General features: G+C 42.5%; 1 protein-coding gene across 1 annotated transcript in view; it reads right to left on the bottom strand.

Moving 5' to 3' along the window:
* LOC117509531 (Down syndrome cell adhesion molecule-like protein 1 homolog) overlaps positions 1-17,919 on the bottom strand; it is a 351,476-nt gene that overhangs the window by 69,843 nt on the left and 263,714 nt on the right. Inside the window, 6 exon segments of the mRNA XM_034169262.1 lie at positions 2,204-2,274; positions 2,436-2,603; positions 3,616-3,744; positions 3,895-3,991; positions 15,455-15,660; positions 17,403-17,582. Of these exon segments, the coding sequence (XP_034025153.1) occupies positions 2,204-2,274; positions 2,436-2,603; positions 3,616-3,744; positions 3,895-3,991; positions 15,455-15,660; positions 17,403-17,582 (851 nt within the window).

A 17,919-nucleotide genomic window follows, 5' to 3' on the forward strand; every position in this document is an offset into this window, starting at 1 on the left:
AGGAAAACCTGCACCCTCTCAACCCTTTCTGGACAGCCCAGTCTCACGCTTCTTTTTTTTTCGTGCTCCTGGCACGAAATGAGTCAAATTTTCATGACGGGGCTTTTTTTTAACTCAATATTACTAACCCTACTCCAACCCTAACCATAACCTAATCGTACTCCTTCCCCCCCAACCTAACCATAACCACCCCGACCCCCCCTGCCTCACTTTTAATTTCGTGCAGTCATCATGGAATAAATGAGAATGAATTTGTGCTGCCGTGACGAAAATGAGGCACTTTTTGTCACAATATCACGAACCAATAGATTAATATATATTTTGTGCTCCTTAATCATGACTTGCCATGAGACTGGGTTGTTCTGGAATAGTGTGGACACCACTGGTCTAAGGCAAGGCCAGGCAGCCATCAAGATATGGCATTAAAATGCCATATCTTTAGCATATTAACAGGCTCCACCGGCATTGTATCACATGTTCTGTTCTTGTTCTAAGGCACTTCACTTCTAGTCATTACTCTTAAAAAATGTTCTGTCACATTCATGTCCTCATTGAATCTCATCCTGTTGGTACTAGTGTTACAGTCAGAACCCACTGCGGATGCAAACAGCTCAACTCCACACTAGAACAATCTCTGGTGTTCAGGACCTTGCACCTAGTGGTTTTGCTATTTGATTGGGAATCAAATCAGTGACAGTCTGGTCACAAGCCCATCTCACTCTAACCTCTAGAATCACCTTCCCCCCACCATGTCCACTGTGTTGGAAGAGTTGAAAAGGGGGTCTATATTTAAACAAAAAATGCTGGGAATGAGTTCAAATTAATCACACATCCATAAAAACTCAATTTTGCAACATTATTTTGTATTTAGAGTTGGCTTCCCTTGGCTACTAGCATATTTGTGAAAACCGAGATGCATTTTTGCATAAATAACACACTGAGTTTATCATCAAAATCATGTAGACCATTAAGTGGCCAAACTGAATGCATGCATTCAGTTACTCACTCGAATGGTGAAGGTCTGTAACATGGTAAGGAAATCTTGTCACTTGACTGACCATAAACAATACTAAGTGACCGTATGACCACTCCCACAATCATAATTCTCCACGTATTATTGTAAGTCACACGTGGTTGTGTTAAACAAGCACTTTCTTCACACTTTCTCAATACCATAAACAAGATACCATATTTTTTTTGTCTCCAGGCAGATCACACAACATCATACTAGCATTGCAGCATAAATGATATTGACACTGACAGACCAAACAAAGCAGTCAGTTGGGGTATTCAACCTGAAATCTTTGCTCTTTACCATTTTATTTTTCAAAGTGTGAGTTGAATTATTTCATTTCATTCCTTTTTGAACATCTTTCAAGCTGATTTTTGATTACAATGGAGAGCAAGAGCACCAGAAAAACCTTATTAGGCAACAAGGACAGATCTACGGTGACATGGAGCAATGTCTCTTACATTAGAGCTAATGGCTAAATGAGAATAGCCTTGCATGCGTCAGACATATAAGGATGTATATTAAAAGTTCTCTGGAAAATAAAGATTTTGAGCATGTATTTTATAAAATACCAGTAGCTGCAAAACACAAAATCACAGAAAAAAAGTTTATATATCTTCTTTTTGTACAATAAAGGTTAATTTAAACTCTGTTTTTAAACTGTTTTTTTTCTCCAAAAAGGCATTTATAGTCCTCCTCAAGTTGAAAACACCAATAATAATAGCTTCAATATAATAAGTTTGAAGTGAATAAACAATTGTCACTTTCAGATATGCAGTTCAGTTGTTGATGGTCAATAACGGTGAAAAACCAGTGTGTGATGACATAATGCACCAGACACCATATCTGTTGTTAAACCTTAACACAACCTTGGCACTTCTGGAACACTTCCCAGGAATACCATGACATGTTAGAGGCTCCAAGGAAATGCAAGGCATTACCAAAATACATCAAAGTTTGCTGTGGAAAAAAATGAATTATTGAACTAAACAGATTGAAAATTCTGCTATTATTAAAATAACCACAGCCCAACACAATATTTAGACTCCTCACTGTCTAAGGTATGGACAAGGTTTCAAACCTTGACCTTCCAGGACGCATATCTGTTGAAAGTGAGAACGGGGCTTTTCTTGCAACAAGCAATCTTTGATCTTTGATGAATATATAAGGCACAGAGTTCTAATACTTCACCTTCCAGGTGACTCTGATGCTTTGAGATGTTACCGGTTGTAGGATAACATCCATGGGTGGACCATCAGGCTCTGAGGAGAGAAAGGGAGAGATGTTCAGGGAAAGGCTCTTAGCGGCCATTCAAGAAAGCCTGCTTTCTTGTTTCCCTTAAGTACAGTGACCCTAAAACATTCTAGGTTAATGTTCTCAGTCTCATAGTGAAGAACCTCTGCATTGTTATAGAATGCCTTACGTGCTTCCTCAGTACTGATAGTGAGTTCCTTGCTGGCTTCACTCTTGCCTATAGCGTTGTAAGAGTACATGCGAATGCTGTATACAGAGGCAGGGTGAAGATCGACGATATTGGCCTGATTGTTGGTGGGCGAGATGTTACGAGTTGCATGCTTCAGCTCCCAGGAATCTGTACGAGAGTATAAGAAGGACATGAAAAAGTCAACAATGGAGAGCACAACACTATCTTTAACAGTTGCTAAATTTTAATTTACATTACAGTTTGACTTTTATATCCATTTCTGCTGATAAAAATTTTGAATTTGTTGAGTAATTAGTACTTTCTCACTCTCAGCTTTGTAAAACAAAAAAATCTTCAAATATTACCTCTTATTGTACAGCTTTGTTGCCTTGTTATCTTAAACCACAACTCAAATACTAAATATTGGACACTTGACATTTGTAAAAGATGTCTTTATATGAAGGAAAGTCATCATAGAACTTGAACCACCGTTATTTAAGCAAACAACATGTAACAAGTTGGCATGATGTGATATTTGACATTGTCTTCCATCTTTCTATTTTCGACAAAGTGGGACTTCTTCCCACTTCTTTGTCGAGTCATCTCGTCATTTTTATTTTTGCCACAGTCAACAACTTCTGCAGTCCCTTCACTGCCCATGTCTCAGCTTGGTCATCATTTGTGGCCTTACTGCTGTTTAATTAACTTGACCTGTAACTTTTGCCTTCATTCTTCAGTCAGACAGTACTCCATCCAATGTTCCACCCAATTGTCCATCTTCATTGACAATAACAATTTATCTCATGGAAACATATTCACTAACTTTCCCTGCAAGATAACATCTGTTAATCTTCAATCCTGTCTTCCAAACGTCCTCTCTATTTCCTTCTTTTTAGTGCTTCATAACACAATCTCATCTGCATAAAGCATGCACCAGGATGACAGAACTTTAAACCCAAATTTCAACACAACCAATAGATGGCTCAAAAAGGCATGTTTTTACTGACTCGTACAAATCGTGAACAGTTCTTGCACACTTCTCTAATATATCTTCCTCCCTTTGCATCTCAAAATATCAATTTCATCCACTTTCACAGTGCTCTAAATCAAGGAAAAGTCATTTAACATTTCCCCCTTTATCAGTATTCTGTAAAATAAAGATTAAACACTTTCTAGTTACCTGTTTTGTTTTTGTACTCAATATCGTAAGAGGTAATGACGCTGTTCCCATCAAACCTCTGCGTCCACCGGAGGTTCATACTGCGATCTTTTACTTCTCTGACTTCTAATTCGGGAGGGTCTGGGGGCTCTGATGATTAACAGATGAGGGGGCAACATTAGGCAGGAAAGAGATGTACAAAGTAAGACATTTATTGATGGATGGAATAGGGAATAACATATTTATGGGCTTATTTCTGTGTATGAGCTACTGTTAAAAAAAAAAATTGAAAAAAGTTACCTTGCACTGTGAGCTGAATTAGACCTCGTCCTTCTCCGTAAGAGTTGATAGCATGACAGGAGAAGAACACTGAATCTTCACGCTCTGCTGGTTTCAGCTGTAGAAATACAGCAAGTGATGTGAATGAGACAAACAACTCTCTTTGTGCAGGTACATTGCACAAAATGGCTTTGTGAAAGAAAAGCAACTTGTTCTTGTTTTGTTTCCTCTCCAGTGTCTGTGTGGTGTTACCGTACATTGTGCCGAAAGCTGAGGTAGAAAAAGGGGAATTCCAGCGTCATGGTGCACTGCAGTTTTGGTGTTGTGGGTGGAGAAGGTGGCAGGAGTGATTTGTGACCAAAGAATATCAGGAAGAGTTAAGGGGAAAGTTTAAAAGACAGTAGTGAGACCAGCTGTGCTGTTCGGGTTAGAGACAGTGGCACTAAAAAAAGACAGGAGGCAGAGCTGAAGATGCTGAGATTCTCTTTGGGAGTGACGAGAATGGACAAGATTAGGAATGAACATATCAGAGGAACAGCTCAGGTGGGACGGTTTGGAGACAAAGTCAGAGAGGTGAGATTGAGATGGTTTGGACATGTGCAGAGGAGGGACCCAGGGTACAGTATATAGGGAGAAGGATGCTGAGGATGGAGCCACCAGGCAGGAGGAGAAGATGGAGGCCAAAGAGGAGGTTTATGGATGTGCTGAAGGGGGACATGTAGGTGGTTGGTGTGACAGAGGAAGATACAGAGTACAAGGTGAGATGGACACAACTGATCTGCTGTGGCGACTCCTAATGGGCGCAGTAGGTAGGTAGGTAGGTAGGTAGGTACACTCAAAAATATAAACGCAACACTTTTGGTTTTGCTCCCATTTTGTAGAGATGAACTCAAAGATCTAAAACTTTTTCCACATACACAATATCACCATTTCCCTCAAATATTGTTCACAAACCAGTCTAAATCTGTGATAGTGAGCACTTCTCCTTTACTGAGATAATCCATCCCACCTCACAGGTGTGCCATATCAAGATGCTGATTAGACACCATGATTAGTGCACAGGTGTGCCTTAGACTGTCCACAATAAAAGGCCACTGTGAAAGGTGCAGTTTTATCACACAGCACAATGCCACAGATGTCGCAAGATTTGAGGGAGCGTGCAATTGGCATGCTGACAGCAGGAATGTCAACCAGAGCTGTTGCTCGTGTATTGAATGTTCATTTCTCTACCATAAGCTGTCTCCAAAGCGTTTCAGAGAATTTGGCAGTACATCCAACCAGCCTCACAACCGCAAGACCACGTGTAACCACACCAGCCCAGGACCTCCACATCCAGCATGTTCACCTCCAAGATCGTCTGAGACCAGCCACTCGGACAGCTGCTGAAACAATCGGTTTGCATAACCAAAGAATTTCTGCACAAACTGTCAGAAACCGTCTCAGGGAAGCTCATCTGCATGCTCGTCGTCCTCATCGGGGTCTCAACCTGACTCCAGTTCGTCGTCGTAACCGACTTGAGTGGGCAAATGCTCACATTCGCTGGTGTTTGGCACGTTGGAGAGGTGTTCTCTTCATGGATGAATCCCGGTTCACACTGTCCAGGGCAGATGGCAGACAGCGTGTGTGGCATTGTGTGGGTGAGTGGTTTTCTGATGTCAATGTTGTGGATCGAGTGGCCCATGGTGGCGGTGGGGTTATGGTATGGGCAGGCGTCTGTTATGGATGAAGAACACAGGTGCATTTTATTGATGGCATTCTGAATGCACAGAGATACCGTGACGAGATCCTGAGGCCCATTGTTGTGCCATACATCCAAGAACATCACTTCATGTTGCGCAGGATAATGCACGGCCCCATGTTGCAAGGATCTGTACACAATTCTTGGAAGCTGAAAATGTCCCAGTTCTTGCATGGCCGGCATACTCACCGGACATGTCACCCATTGAGCATGTTTGGGATGCTCTGGACCGGCGTATACGACAGCGTGTACCAGTTCCTGCCAATATCCAGCAACTTCGCACAGCCATTGAAGAGGAGTGGACCAACATTCCACAGGCCACATAGACAACCTGATCAACTCTATGCGAGGAGATGTGTTGCACCGCATGAGGCAAATGGTGGTCACACCAGATACTGACTGGTATCCCCCCCAATAAAACAAAACTGCACCTTTCAGAGTGGCCTTTTATTGTGGACAGTCTAAGGCACACCTGTGCACTAATCATGGTGTCTAATCAGCATCTTGATATGGCACACCTGTGAGGTGGGATGGATTATCTCTGCAAAGGAGAAGTGCTCACTATCACAGATTTAGACTGGTTTGTGAACAATATTTGAGGGAAATGGTGATATTGTGTATGTGGAAAAAGTTTTAGATCTTTGAGTTCATCTCATACAAAATGGGAGCAAAACCAAAAGTGTTGCGTTTATATTTTTGCTGAGTGTAGATAGATAGATAGATAGATAGATAGATAGATAGATAGATAGATAGATAGATAGATAGATAGATAGATAGATAGATAGATAGATCAATCAATCAATCAATCAATTTTTTTATATAGCGCCAAATCACAACAAACAGTTGCCCCAAGGCGCTTTATATTGTAAGGCAAGGCCATACAATAATTATGTAAAACCCCAACGGTCAAAACGACCCCCTGTGAGCAAGCACTTGGCTACAGTGGGAAGGAAAAACTCCCTTTTAACAGGAAGAAACCTCCAGCAGAACCAGACTCAGGGAGGGGCAGTCTTCTGCTGGGACTGGTTGGGGCTGAGGGAGAGAACCAGGAAAAAGACATGCTGTGGAGGGGAGCAGAGATCGATCACTAATGATTAAATGCAGAGTGGTGCATACAGAGCAAAAAGAGAAAGAAACAGTGCATCATGGGAACCCCCCAGCAGTCTACGTCTATAGCAGCATAACTATGGATGGTTCAGGGTCACCTGATCCAGCCCTAACTATAAGCTTTAGCAAAAAGGAAGTTTTAAGCCTAATCTTAAAAGTAGAGAGGGTGTCTGTCTCCCTGATCTGAATTGGGAGCTGGTTCCACAGGAGAGGAGCCTGAAAGCTGAAGGCTCTGCCTCCCATTCTACTCTTACAAACCCTAGGAACTACAAGTAAGCCTGCAGTCTGAGGAGCGAAGCGCTCTATTGGGGTGATATGGTACTACGAGGTCCCTAAGATAAGATGGGACCTGATTATTCAAAACCTTATAAGTAAGAAGAAGAATTTAAATTCTATTCTAGAATTAACAGGAAGCCAATGAAGAGAGGCCAATATGGGTGAGATATGCTCTCTCCTTCTAGTCCCCTGTCAGTACTCTAGCTGCAGCATTTTGAATTAACTGAAGGCTTTTTAGGGAACTTTTAGGACAACCTGATAATAATGAATTACAATAGTCCAGCCTAGAGGAAATAAATGCATGAATTAGTTTTTCAGCATCACTCTGAAGACAAGACCTTTCTGATTTTAGAGATATTGCGTAATGCAAAAAAGCAGTCCTACATATTTGTTTTAATATGCGCTTTGAATGACATATCCTGATCAAAAATGACTCCAAGATTTCTCACAGTATTACTAGAGGTCAGGTAATGCCATCCAGAGTAAGGATCTGGTTAGACACCATGTTTCTAAGATTTGTGGGGCCAAGTACAATAACTTCAGTTTTATCTGAGTTTAAAAGCAGGAAATTAGAGGTCATCCATGTCTTTATGTCTGTAAGACAATCCTGCAGTTTAGCTAATTGGGTGTGTCCTCTGGCTTCATGGATAGATAAAGCTGGGTATCATCTGCGTAACAATGAAAATTTAAGCAATACCGTCTAATAATACTGCCTAAGGGAAGCATTTATAAAGTTGAATAAAATTGGTCCTAGCACAGAAACCTTGTGGAACTCCATAATTAACTTTAGTCTGTGAAGAAGATTCCCCATTTACATGAACAAATTGTAATCTATTAGACAAATATGATTCAAACCACCGCAGTGCAGTGCCTTTAATACCTATGGCATGCTCTAATCTCTGTAATAAAATTTTATGGTCAACAGTATCAAAAGCAGCACTGAGGTCTAACAGAACAAGCACAGAGATGAGTCCACTGTCCGAGGCCATAAGAAGATCATTTGTAACCTTCACTAATGCTGTTTCTGTACTATGATGAATTCTAAAACCTGACTGAACTCTTCAAATAGACCATTCCTCTGCAGATGATCAGTTAGCTGTTTACAACTACCCTTTCAAGAATTTTTGAGAGAAAAGGAAGGTTGGAGATTGGCCTATAATTAGCTAAGATAGCTGGGTCAAGTGATGGCTTTTTAAGTAATGGTTTAATTACTGCCACCTTAAAAGCCTGTGGTACATAGCCAACTAACAAAGATAGATTGATCATATTTAAGATCGAAGCATTAAATAATGGTAGGGCTTCCTTGAGCAGCCTGGTAGGAATGGGGTCTAATAAACATGTTGATGGGTTTGGATGAAGTAACTAATGAAAATAACTCAGACAGAACAATCGGAGAGAAAGAGTCTAAACCAAATACCGGCATCACTGAAAGCAGCCAAAGATAACGATATGTCTTTGGGATGGTTATGAGTAATTTTTCTCTAATAGTTAAAATTTTGTTAGCAAAGAAAGTCATGAAGTCATTACTAGTTAAAGTTAATGGAATAGTCAGCTCAATAGAGCTCTGACTCTTTGTCAGCCTGGCTACAGTGCTGAAAAGAAACCTGGGGTTGTTCTTATTTTCTTCAATTAGTGATGAGTAGAAAGATGTCCTAGCTTTACGAGGGCTTTTTTATAGAGCAACAGACTCTTTTTCCAGGCTAAGTGAAGATCTTCTAAATTAGTGAGACGCCATTGTCCTCTCCAACTTACGGGTTATCTGCTTTAAGCTACGAGTTTGTGAGTTATACCACGGAGTCAGGCACTTCTGATTTAAAGCTCTCTTTTTTAGAGGAGCTACAGGATCCAAAGTTGTCTTCAATGAGGATGTAAAACTATTGACGAGATACTCTATCTCACTTACAGAGTTTAGGTAGCTACTCTGCACTGTGTTGGTATATGGCATTAGAGAACATAAAGAAGGAATCATATCCTTAAACCTAGTTACAGCGCTTCTGAAAGACTTCTAGGTAATGAAACTTATTCCCCACTGCTGGGTAGTCCATCAGAGTAAATGTAAATGTTATTAAGAAATGATCAGACAGAAGGGAGTTTTCAGGGAATACTGTTAAGTCTTCTATTTCCCTACCATAAGTCAGAACAAGATCTAAGATATGATTAAAGTGGTGGGTGGACTCATTTACTTTTTGAGCAAAGCCAATAGAGTCTAATAATAGATTAAATGCAGTGCTGAGGCTGTCATTCTCAGCATCTGTGTGGATGTTAAAATCGCCCACTATAATTATCTTATCTGAGCTAAGCACTAAGTCAGACAAAAGGTCTGAAAATTCACAGAGAAACTCACAGTAACGACCAGGTGGACGATAGATAATAACAAATAAAACTGGTTTTTTGGGACTTCCAATTGGATGGACAAGACTAAGAGTCAAGCTTTCAAAGGAATTAAAGCTCTGTCTGGGTTTTTGATTAATTAATAAGCTGGAATGGAAGATTGCTGCTAATCCTCCACCCCGGCCCGTGCTACGAGCATTCTGACAGTTAGTGTGACTCGGGGGTGTTGACTCATTAAACTAACATATTCATCCTGCTGTAACCAGGTTTCTGTAAGGCAGAATAAATCAATATGTTGATCAATTATTATATCATTTACCAACAGGGACTTAGAAGAGAGAGACCCTAATGTTTAATAGACCACATTTAACTGTTTTAGTCTGTGGTGCAGTTGAAGGTGCTATATTATTTTTTCTTTTTGAATTTTTATGCTTAAATAGATTTTTGCTGGTTATTGGTAGTCTGGGAGCAGGCACCGTCTCTACGGGGATGGGGTAATGAGGGGATGGCAGGGGGAGAGAAGCTGCAGAGAGGTGTGTAAGACTACAACTCTGCTTCCTGGTCCCAACCCTGGATAGTCACGGTTTGGAGGATTTAAGAAAATTGGCCAGATTTCTAGAAATGAGAGCTGCTCCATCCAAAGTGGGATGGATGCCGTCTCTCCTAACAAGACCAGGTTTTCCCAGAAGCTTTGCCAATTATCTATGAAGCCCACCTCATTTTTTGGACACCACTCAGACAGCCAGCAATTCAAGGAGAACATGCGGCTAAACATGTCACTCCCGGTCTGATTGGGGAGGGGCCCAGAGAAAACTACAGAGTCCGACATTGTTTTTGCAAAGTTACACACCGATTTAATGTTATTTTTAGTGACCTCCGATTGGCGTAACCGGGTGTCATTACTGCCGACGTGAATTATAATCTTACCAAATTTACGCTTAGCCTTAGCCAGCAGTTTCAAATTTCCTTCAATGTCGCCTGCTCTGGCCCCCGGAAGACAATTGACTATGGTTGCTGGTGTCGCTAACTTCACATTTCGCAAAACAGAGTCGCCAATAACCAGAGTTTGATCCTCGGCGGGTGTGTCGTCGAGTGGGGAAAAACGGTTAGAGATGTGAACGGGTTGGCGGTGTACACGGGGCTTCTGTTTAGGGCTACGCTTCCTCCTCACAGTCACCCAGTCAGCCTGCTTTCCCGGCTGCTCGGGATCTGCCAGGGGGTAACTAACGGCGGCTAAGCTACCTTGGTCTGCACCGACTACAGGGGCCTGGCTAGCTGTAGAATTTTCCACAGTGCAGAGCCGAGTCTCCAATTCGCCCAGCCTGGCCTCCAAAGCTACGAATAAGCTACACTTATTACAAGTACCGTTACTGCTAAAGGAGGCCGAGGAATAACTAAACATTTCACACCCACAGCAGAAAAGTGCGGGAGAGACAGGAGAAGCCGCCATGCTAAATCGGCTAAGAGCTAGTAGCTACGCTAAGCTAGCGGATTCCTAAAAACACGCAAAGTGAATAATGTGTAAATAATTTAGAGGTGATTCAGCAGAAGGAGTGCTTTAGTTAAGGCACGTAAAGATTACACTGGGAAACAAATCGGAATCTAGATAACTAGATCAATCTAACTGCGCAGATTAAACAGCTAACAGATACAGAAAAACACCCTGATATAGATAGATAGATAGATATCAGAAAGTGTATCAGAATATTATATCAAGTCCATTCAACTTCCAGGATGTTAATCTGGTCAGTTGAGTTGCAGAGGGGGTTGTTAATCAGTTTCAGCTGCTTTGGTGTGAATGAAATTAACACTAGGTGCACTACAGGGGCAACAATGAGACAACACCCAAAAACAGGAAATATTTACAGGTGGAGGCCAGTGACATTTTTCCTTTCCTCATCTTTTCTGACTGATTTTTCACCACTTATGCATTTAGCTATGGTCAGTGTCACTACTGGTAGCATGGTTTGGTACCTGGACCCTACAGATGTTGCACAGATAGTCCACGTCAATACGTGCCATTGCCAAAAGTTTTGCTATGTCTCCCAGCACAGTCTCAAGAGCATGGAGAAGATTCTGGGAGACAGGTAGCTACTCTAGTAGAGCTAGACAGAGCCGTAGAAGGTCTTTAACACATCACCAGGACCAGTATCTGCACCTTTGTGCAAGGAGGAACAGGATGAGCACTGCCAGAAACCTACAAACTGACCTCCAGTAAGCCACTGTTTTGAATGTCTCTGACCAACCAATCAGAAACAGACAAGGACCCGACATCCTGTAGTAGGCCCCGTGCTCACTGGCCAGCACCGTGGAGCTCGATTGACATTTGCCATAAAACGCCAGAATTGGGGTCCCCCACTGCCAGTCTGTGTTTTCCACAGATGAGAGCAGGTTCAACCTGAGGACATGCGACAGAAATGAAAGGGTCTGGAGACATGTGGAGAAGATTATGCTGCCAGCAACATCATGCATGACTGGTTTGATGGTAGGTCAGTCATGGTCTGGGAGGCATATCCCTGGAAGGAATCATAGACCTCTACAGGCTAGACAACAGTACCCTGACTGTGATTAGGTATTGGATTGAATTCTTTGGAACCATTGTCTCACCCTGCAATGGTGCAGTGGGCCCTGGTTTCCTCTTGATGCATGACAATGCCTGGCCTTGTGGGGAGAGTATGCAAGCAGTTCCTGGAGGATTAAGGAATTGATACCACTGACTGGCCCCCACAATCACCTGACCTAAAGGCAATAGAACAAATCTGAGATATTATGCTGCAGTCCATCTGATGCTGCCAGGTTGGACCTCAGACTGTCCAGGAGCTAAGTAATGCCCTGGTCCAGATCTGGGAGGAGATATCCCTGGGACACCATACATCGCCTCACTATGAGTATGCCCCGACATTGTCAGGCAACATGGGAGCCATACAAACTACGGTGTACCATTTTGAGTTGCTAGAATGAAATTTTGGCAAAATGAACAAGTCTGCCGCAACATTTTTTCACGTTGATTTCAATCAATCAATCAATCAATTTTTTTATATAGCGCCAAATCACAACAAACAGTTGCCCCAAGGCGCTTTATATTGTAAGGCAAGGCCATACAATAATTATGTAAAACCTCAACGGTCAAAACGACCCCCTGTGAGCAAGCACTTGGCTACAGTGGGAAGGAAAAACTCCCTTTTAACAGGAAGAAACCTCCAGCAGAACCAGACTCAGGGAGGGGCAGTCTTCTGCTGGGACTGGTTGGGGCTGAGGGAGAGAACCAGGAAAAAGACATGCTGTGGAGGGGAGCAGAGATCGATCACTAATGATTAAATGCAGAGTGGTGCATACAGAGCAAAAAGAGAAAGAAACAGTGCATCATGGGAACCCCCCAGCAGTCTACGTCTATAGCAGCATAACTAAGGGATGGTTCAGGGTCACCTGATCCAGCCCTAACTATAAGCTTTAGCAAAAAGGAAAGTTTTAAGCCTAATCTTAAGAGTAGAGAGGGTGTCTGTCTCCCTGATCTGAAATGGGAGCTGGTTCCACAGGAGAGGAGCCTGAAAGCTGAAGGTTCTGCCTCCCATTCTACTCTTACAAACCCTAGGAACTACAAGTAAGCCTGCAGTCTGAGAGCGAAGCGCTCTATTGGGGTGATATGGTACTATGAGGTCCCTAAGATAAGATGGGACCTGATTATTCAAAACCTTATAAGTAAGAAGAAGAATTTTAAATTCTATTCTAGAATTAACAGGAAGCCAATGAAGAGAGGCCAATATGGGTGAGATATGCTCTCTCCTTCTAGTCAGCACTCTAGCTGCAGCATTTTGAATTAACTGAAGGCTTTTTAGGGAACTTTTAGGACAACCTGATAATAATGAATTACAATAGATTTATGGGGTGTCTTTGAGTTCAGCCCTCTGTAGGTTGACAATTTTCATTTCCATGAACCGATGCAGCATCTTTTCATTCCTAACACATGACCCAGTTCATATTAGGAAAGATATCCAGAATCATTTTTTTTCCCATTGAGATCTGATGTATTCCTTTAATTTTTTTTAAGCTGTGTGTGTGTGTGTGTGTGTGTGTGTTTTCTTGGTTCATATCAAAATGTAATCACATCTAGTCCAAGCTACACACACTAGATGCAATATTTTCACAAAGTTTTGTGAGAATCCATTGTAGCAACACGCACCATTTTTCAAAGAGCCCGCCCCCAAATCATAAATAAGAACAGGAAAACAATTCTAAATGTCTAGTACATTTATTAATTTCTTTTATTTGGATATTTTTGTCATGTGGCAGGGGGCGCTGTGGGGCCTGCTTTCCTGAAGCATCCCCAGTGCCTTACACCCCTAAGCCATTGTGCTGCCTTATCTGGATCAATCTGGTTCCATTTTCAATTAAATTTATTGATACAATGTCAAATCACAATGATAGCCATGCAAAGGTGATTTACACAAGCATGGTCTTCCAGACCTTACCCACCCCTTGTGCATGCACACTGGCAACAGCGGTCAGGAAAAACTTCCTCTGCGTTTTTGACAGGAAAAAACCTCAAGCAGATCAGACTCAGTGGGATCACCATCTGCTTGGCCATACTCATAAAATCAAACAAAAGCACAACACCAGCATTCCTATAATTTCAAAAACGTTTTCATGTGTCCAAGATATCCTGAAAAGTGACAGACAAATTTCTAATTAGTTTTTGGGATAGACTCTGGAACTACAGTGTGTGTCTGTGAGGTGAGCACTGATTTTTAACCACAAGGAGCCAGTGTGCACCTTGACTAATCAAAAACTTATGTATCAAATCAAATCAAATCAATTTTATTTATATAGCACCAAATCACAACAAACAGTTGCCCCAAGGCGCTTTATATTGTAAGGCAAGGCCATACAATAATTACGGAAAAACCCCAACGGTCAAAACGACCCCCTGTGAGCAAGCACTTGGCGACAGTGGGAAGGAAAAACTCCCTTTTAACAGGAAGAAACCTCCAGCAGAACCAGGCTCAGGGAGGGGCAGTCTTCTGCTAGGACTGGCTGGGGCTGAGGGAAGAAGCAGGAAAAAGACAAGCTGTGGAGAGGAGCAGAGATCAATCACTAATGATTAAATGCAGAGTGGTGCATACAGAGCAAAAAGAGAAAGAAACACTCAGTGCATCATGGGAACCCCCCAGCAGTCTAAGTCTATAGCAGCATAACTAAGGGATGGTTCAGGGTCACCTGATCCAGCCCTACTATAAGCTTTAGCAAAAAGGAAAGTTTTAAGCCTAATCTTAAAAGTAGAGAGGGTGTCTGTCTCCCTGATCTGAATTGGGAGCTGGTTCCACAGGAGAGGAGCCTGAAAGCTGAAGGCTCTGCCTCCCATTCTACTCTTACAAACCCTAGGAACTACAAGTAAGCCTGCAGTCTGAGAGCGAAGCGCTCTATTGGGGTGATATGGTACTATGAGGTCCCTAAGATAAGATGGGACCTGATTATTCAAAACCTTATAAGTAAGAAGAAGAATTTTAAATTCTATTCTAGAATTAACAGGAAGCCAATGAAGAGAGGCCAATATGGGTGAGATATGCTCTCTCCTTCTAGTCCCCGTCAGTACTCTAGCTGCAGCATTTTGAATTAACTGAAGCTTTTCAGGGAAACTTTTAGGACAACCTGATAATAATGAATTACAATAGTCTAGCCTAGAGGAAATAAATGCATGAATTAGTTTTTCAGCATCACTCTGAGACAAGACCTTTCTGATTTTAGAGATATTGCGCAAATGCAAAAAAGCAGTCCTACATATTTGTTTAATATGTGCATTGAATGACATATCCTGATCAAAAATGACTCCAAGATTTCTCACAGTATTACTAGAGGTCAGGGTAATGCCATCCAGAATAAGGATCTGGTTAGACACCATGTTTCTAAGATTTGTGGGGCCAAGTACAATAACTTCAGTTTTATCTGAGGTTAAAAGCAGGAAATTAGAGGTCATCCATGTCTTTATGTCTGTAAGACAATCCTGCAGTTTAGCTAATTGGTGTGTGTCCTCTGGCTTCATGGATAGATAAAGCTGACAAAGACAAAGAAAGTGACTGACAGACTCCTCAAGCTGTCTGGTTTACTGGATGTTCTATCACATGTGTTTCTCACCTTGAGCGTGGACAACACCTCATCTGTCTTCTCATTGGGACTGATGGTAATGGAGTACCTGGGGTTACGGTCTGGGTCAATAACTGTGTCACCCCTCTCCCAACGGATGATGATGGGCCATTCTCCTCTGGCTGTGCAGTTCAGCTCCTTCACATGACCCTTCTTGGCCATGGTGGTGTTGGGGTGACTGGTGATCATTGCCGGGACTGGAAGGAGCAGGGAAATGAGACCAACAGAAGGGATGGCAGTCAGCAAATTGATGATAAGGAAATGAGATGGAGAGAAAAGGATAAGAAAGGAAGGGTGATGAAGAGGAGGAGGGCGGAACGGCTCATAGTTAAAAAGGTGGAGTTCAGCGTTGCCAAGTTCCATTGCAGCGGAGTAATGAAGAGCTATGGTCAGCGAGGTAAAGTCAATAAACCTCTGCTCTCATTGTCCCATATTTAACACTGAGGTCCAAGTGAAAGAAGAGGGAGCTGAAGAAAGATACGCTCTACCTTCGTGTACACTCTAAAAATCACTTGCACACTCTCTCTTTCTCTCTTTATCGATCTGAGGAGGCTTCTGCTGTTTTGATTTCATCACTTATTCATCTCACCCTCCCTCTATTCCTCCCTCTCTGCTGAGCCAAACAGACAGAATTGAGGGAGGCAGAGCAGAGGAACGGTTCAATCAATAACACTAACACCAGGATGGAGAGAAGAGAGAGAACGCGGAGGAGAGAGGAGAGGAGGAGAGAGAGATAGAACGATGGAGAGAGGGAGAGAGAGGAGAGAGGAAGGTGGAATTGTGAGAGAGAAGAGAGAGGACGGGATCTAAACTGCAACACGCATGTATGTGTGTCAGTTTACATTGACCTGGAAAGTGGAGAAAATGTCACAAAGTTTTCAAAGTTCTCTTTCGAGTGCGCCTGTTTGTCAGTTTGGAGTGTTGTTTGGTGTCCACACTTGGGTCGTCATGGTGGTTTGTGCATTACACGCTGCTTACAGAGTGTAACTGACAGCAGGGCAAGGATGGAGCGATTGATTACGGATAATGATTAAGCTCAAAGTGTTTTTGATTGTCTGCCGAACAGATCCCAGGAGTCAAACGATCAACCGCAGATCCGCCTGCTTTCTGACAGCCGATCACAGACACGCACCCGTACACACACGCAGCACCGCAACAGCAGAAGTCACACTTATTAACAATGCCTCTTGACATAGAAAAACCCATATATAAGTCGCACTGGAATATAAGTCGCAACTTTTTCTGCATTATCAGCTTATAAATTCTGATAATGGGGATGACATGGTTTAATGGTTAAGCATTGGGCTTCAGACCAGACGATCCTCGGTTCAAACCCCAGCCAGACTAGAAAATCACTAAGGGCCCTTGGGCAAGGTCCTTAATCAAGCACTCTGACATCAGTGTGTGAGTGTGTCTGTGTGAATGGGTGAATGTGAGACATCATTGTAAAGCTCTTTGCGCTTCTGATGCAGATGGAAAAGCGCTATATACTGTAAACACCTCTGTTCCTTTGACCTCATGAATCAAGAAACTCTGCTCAGGTGTCTTTCGAGCTCAAAGACTGAGGTCCCAGAGACACGAACGTCACTGCCGAGATAAACGAACGTCACCACAACTTTGACACTCTCACTGCGTAGGGATACACTTCTACATTTTAGAAGTTGAAAAAAAACAAATCATTTGAACCTTTTCCCCAATAAATGGGATTAACTGATGAACATAATAGATGACGATTAAAAACACAACCAGGACTTAATCGACTGCTTTGCTCAACTTTGTGAACAACAATGTGCGCGTGTGCATTGAACCATCTTAAGGAGAGCGGTGCGAGTTGGCTCATTGGTTTGACAGGCCATCCTCGATGGCCTCACTGCAGTCATCTGTACGTGAAAAAAAAGAACACTCTGCTACATTAGTCTGTGCACGTTTGTATACTCACTCTTGACAGTTAGGACCATGCTTTTGCTGATGTCTGAGCCCACCCCGTTGGAGGCCTGACAGAGGTAGAAGCCACGATCCTCTTCCAGAACATGTCTGATAAGCAGAGAGCCGTTACTCATGATCTGAATCCGGCCCGTCAGAGGCACAGGGTGGTACTGCTGAGGGTTCCCGATGCCCGCTACACACAAAGAGACGGAACAACACGAGCACATGATGATGGTGGTCATACAGGGGCAACAATTTCTATGCAAACAGGAGACCTGCGAACATGACAGCAAGCAGAGAAAACCTGAAGCCCAGTTCTCACTTTCATTGATACGCATCCCCTTGATGTTATGGTCTGTAACTGTGATAAATGGTTGCTCACAAATGTCATCGGGCACACGGATTGATGATGATGGTGTGGAGGAAAAAAGTATCCACACTTTAGCACAACCCATAGTATAACTTTAGCACAACCTTGGTGCTTCTGGAAAGTCTCACTGGTGATGTTATGGCACGTTCTACAATGTTAC

Source organism: Thalassophryne amazonica, chromosome 4 (assembly GCF_902500255.1).
Source record: "Thalassophryne amazonica chromosome 4, fThaAma1.1, whole genome shotgun sequence".
NCBI lineage: Eukaryota > Metazoa > Chordata > Actinopteri > Batrachoidiformes > Batrachoididae > Thalassophryne > Thalassophryne amazonica.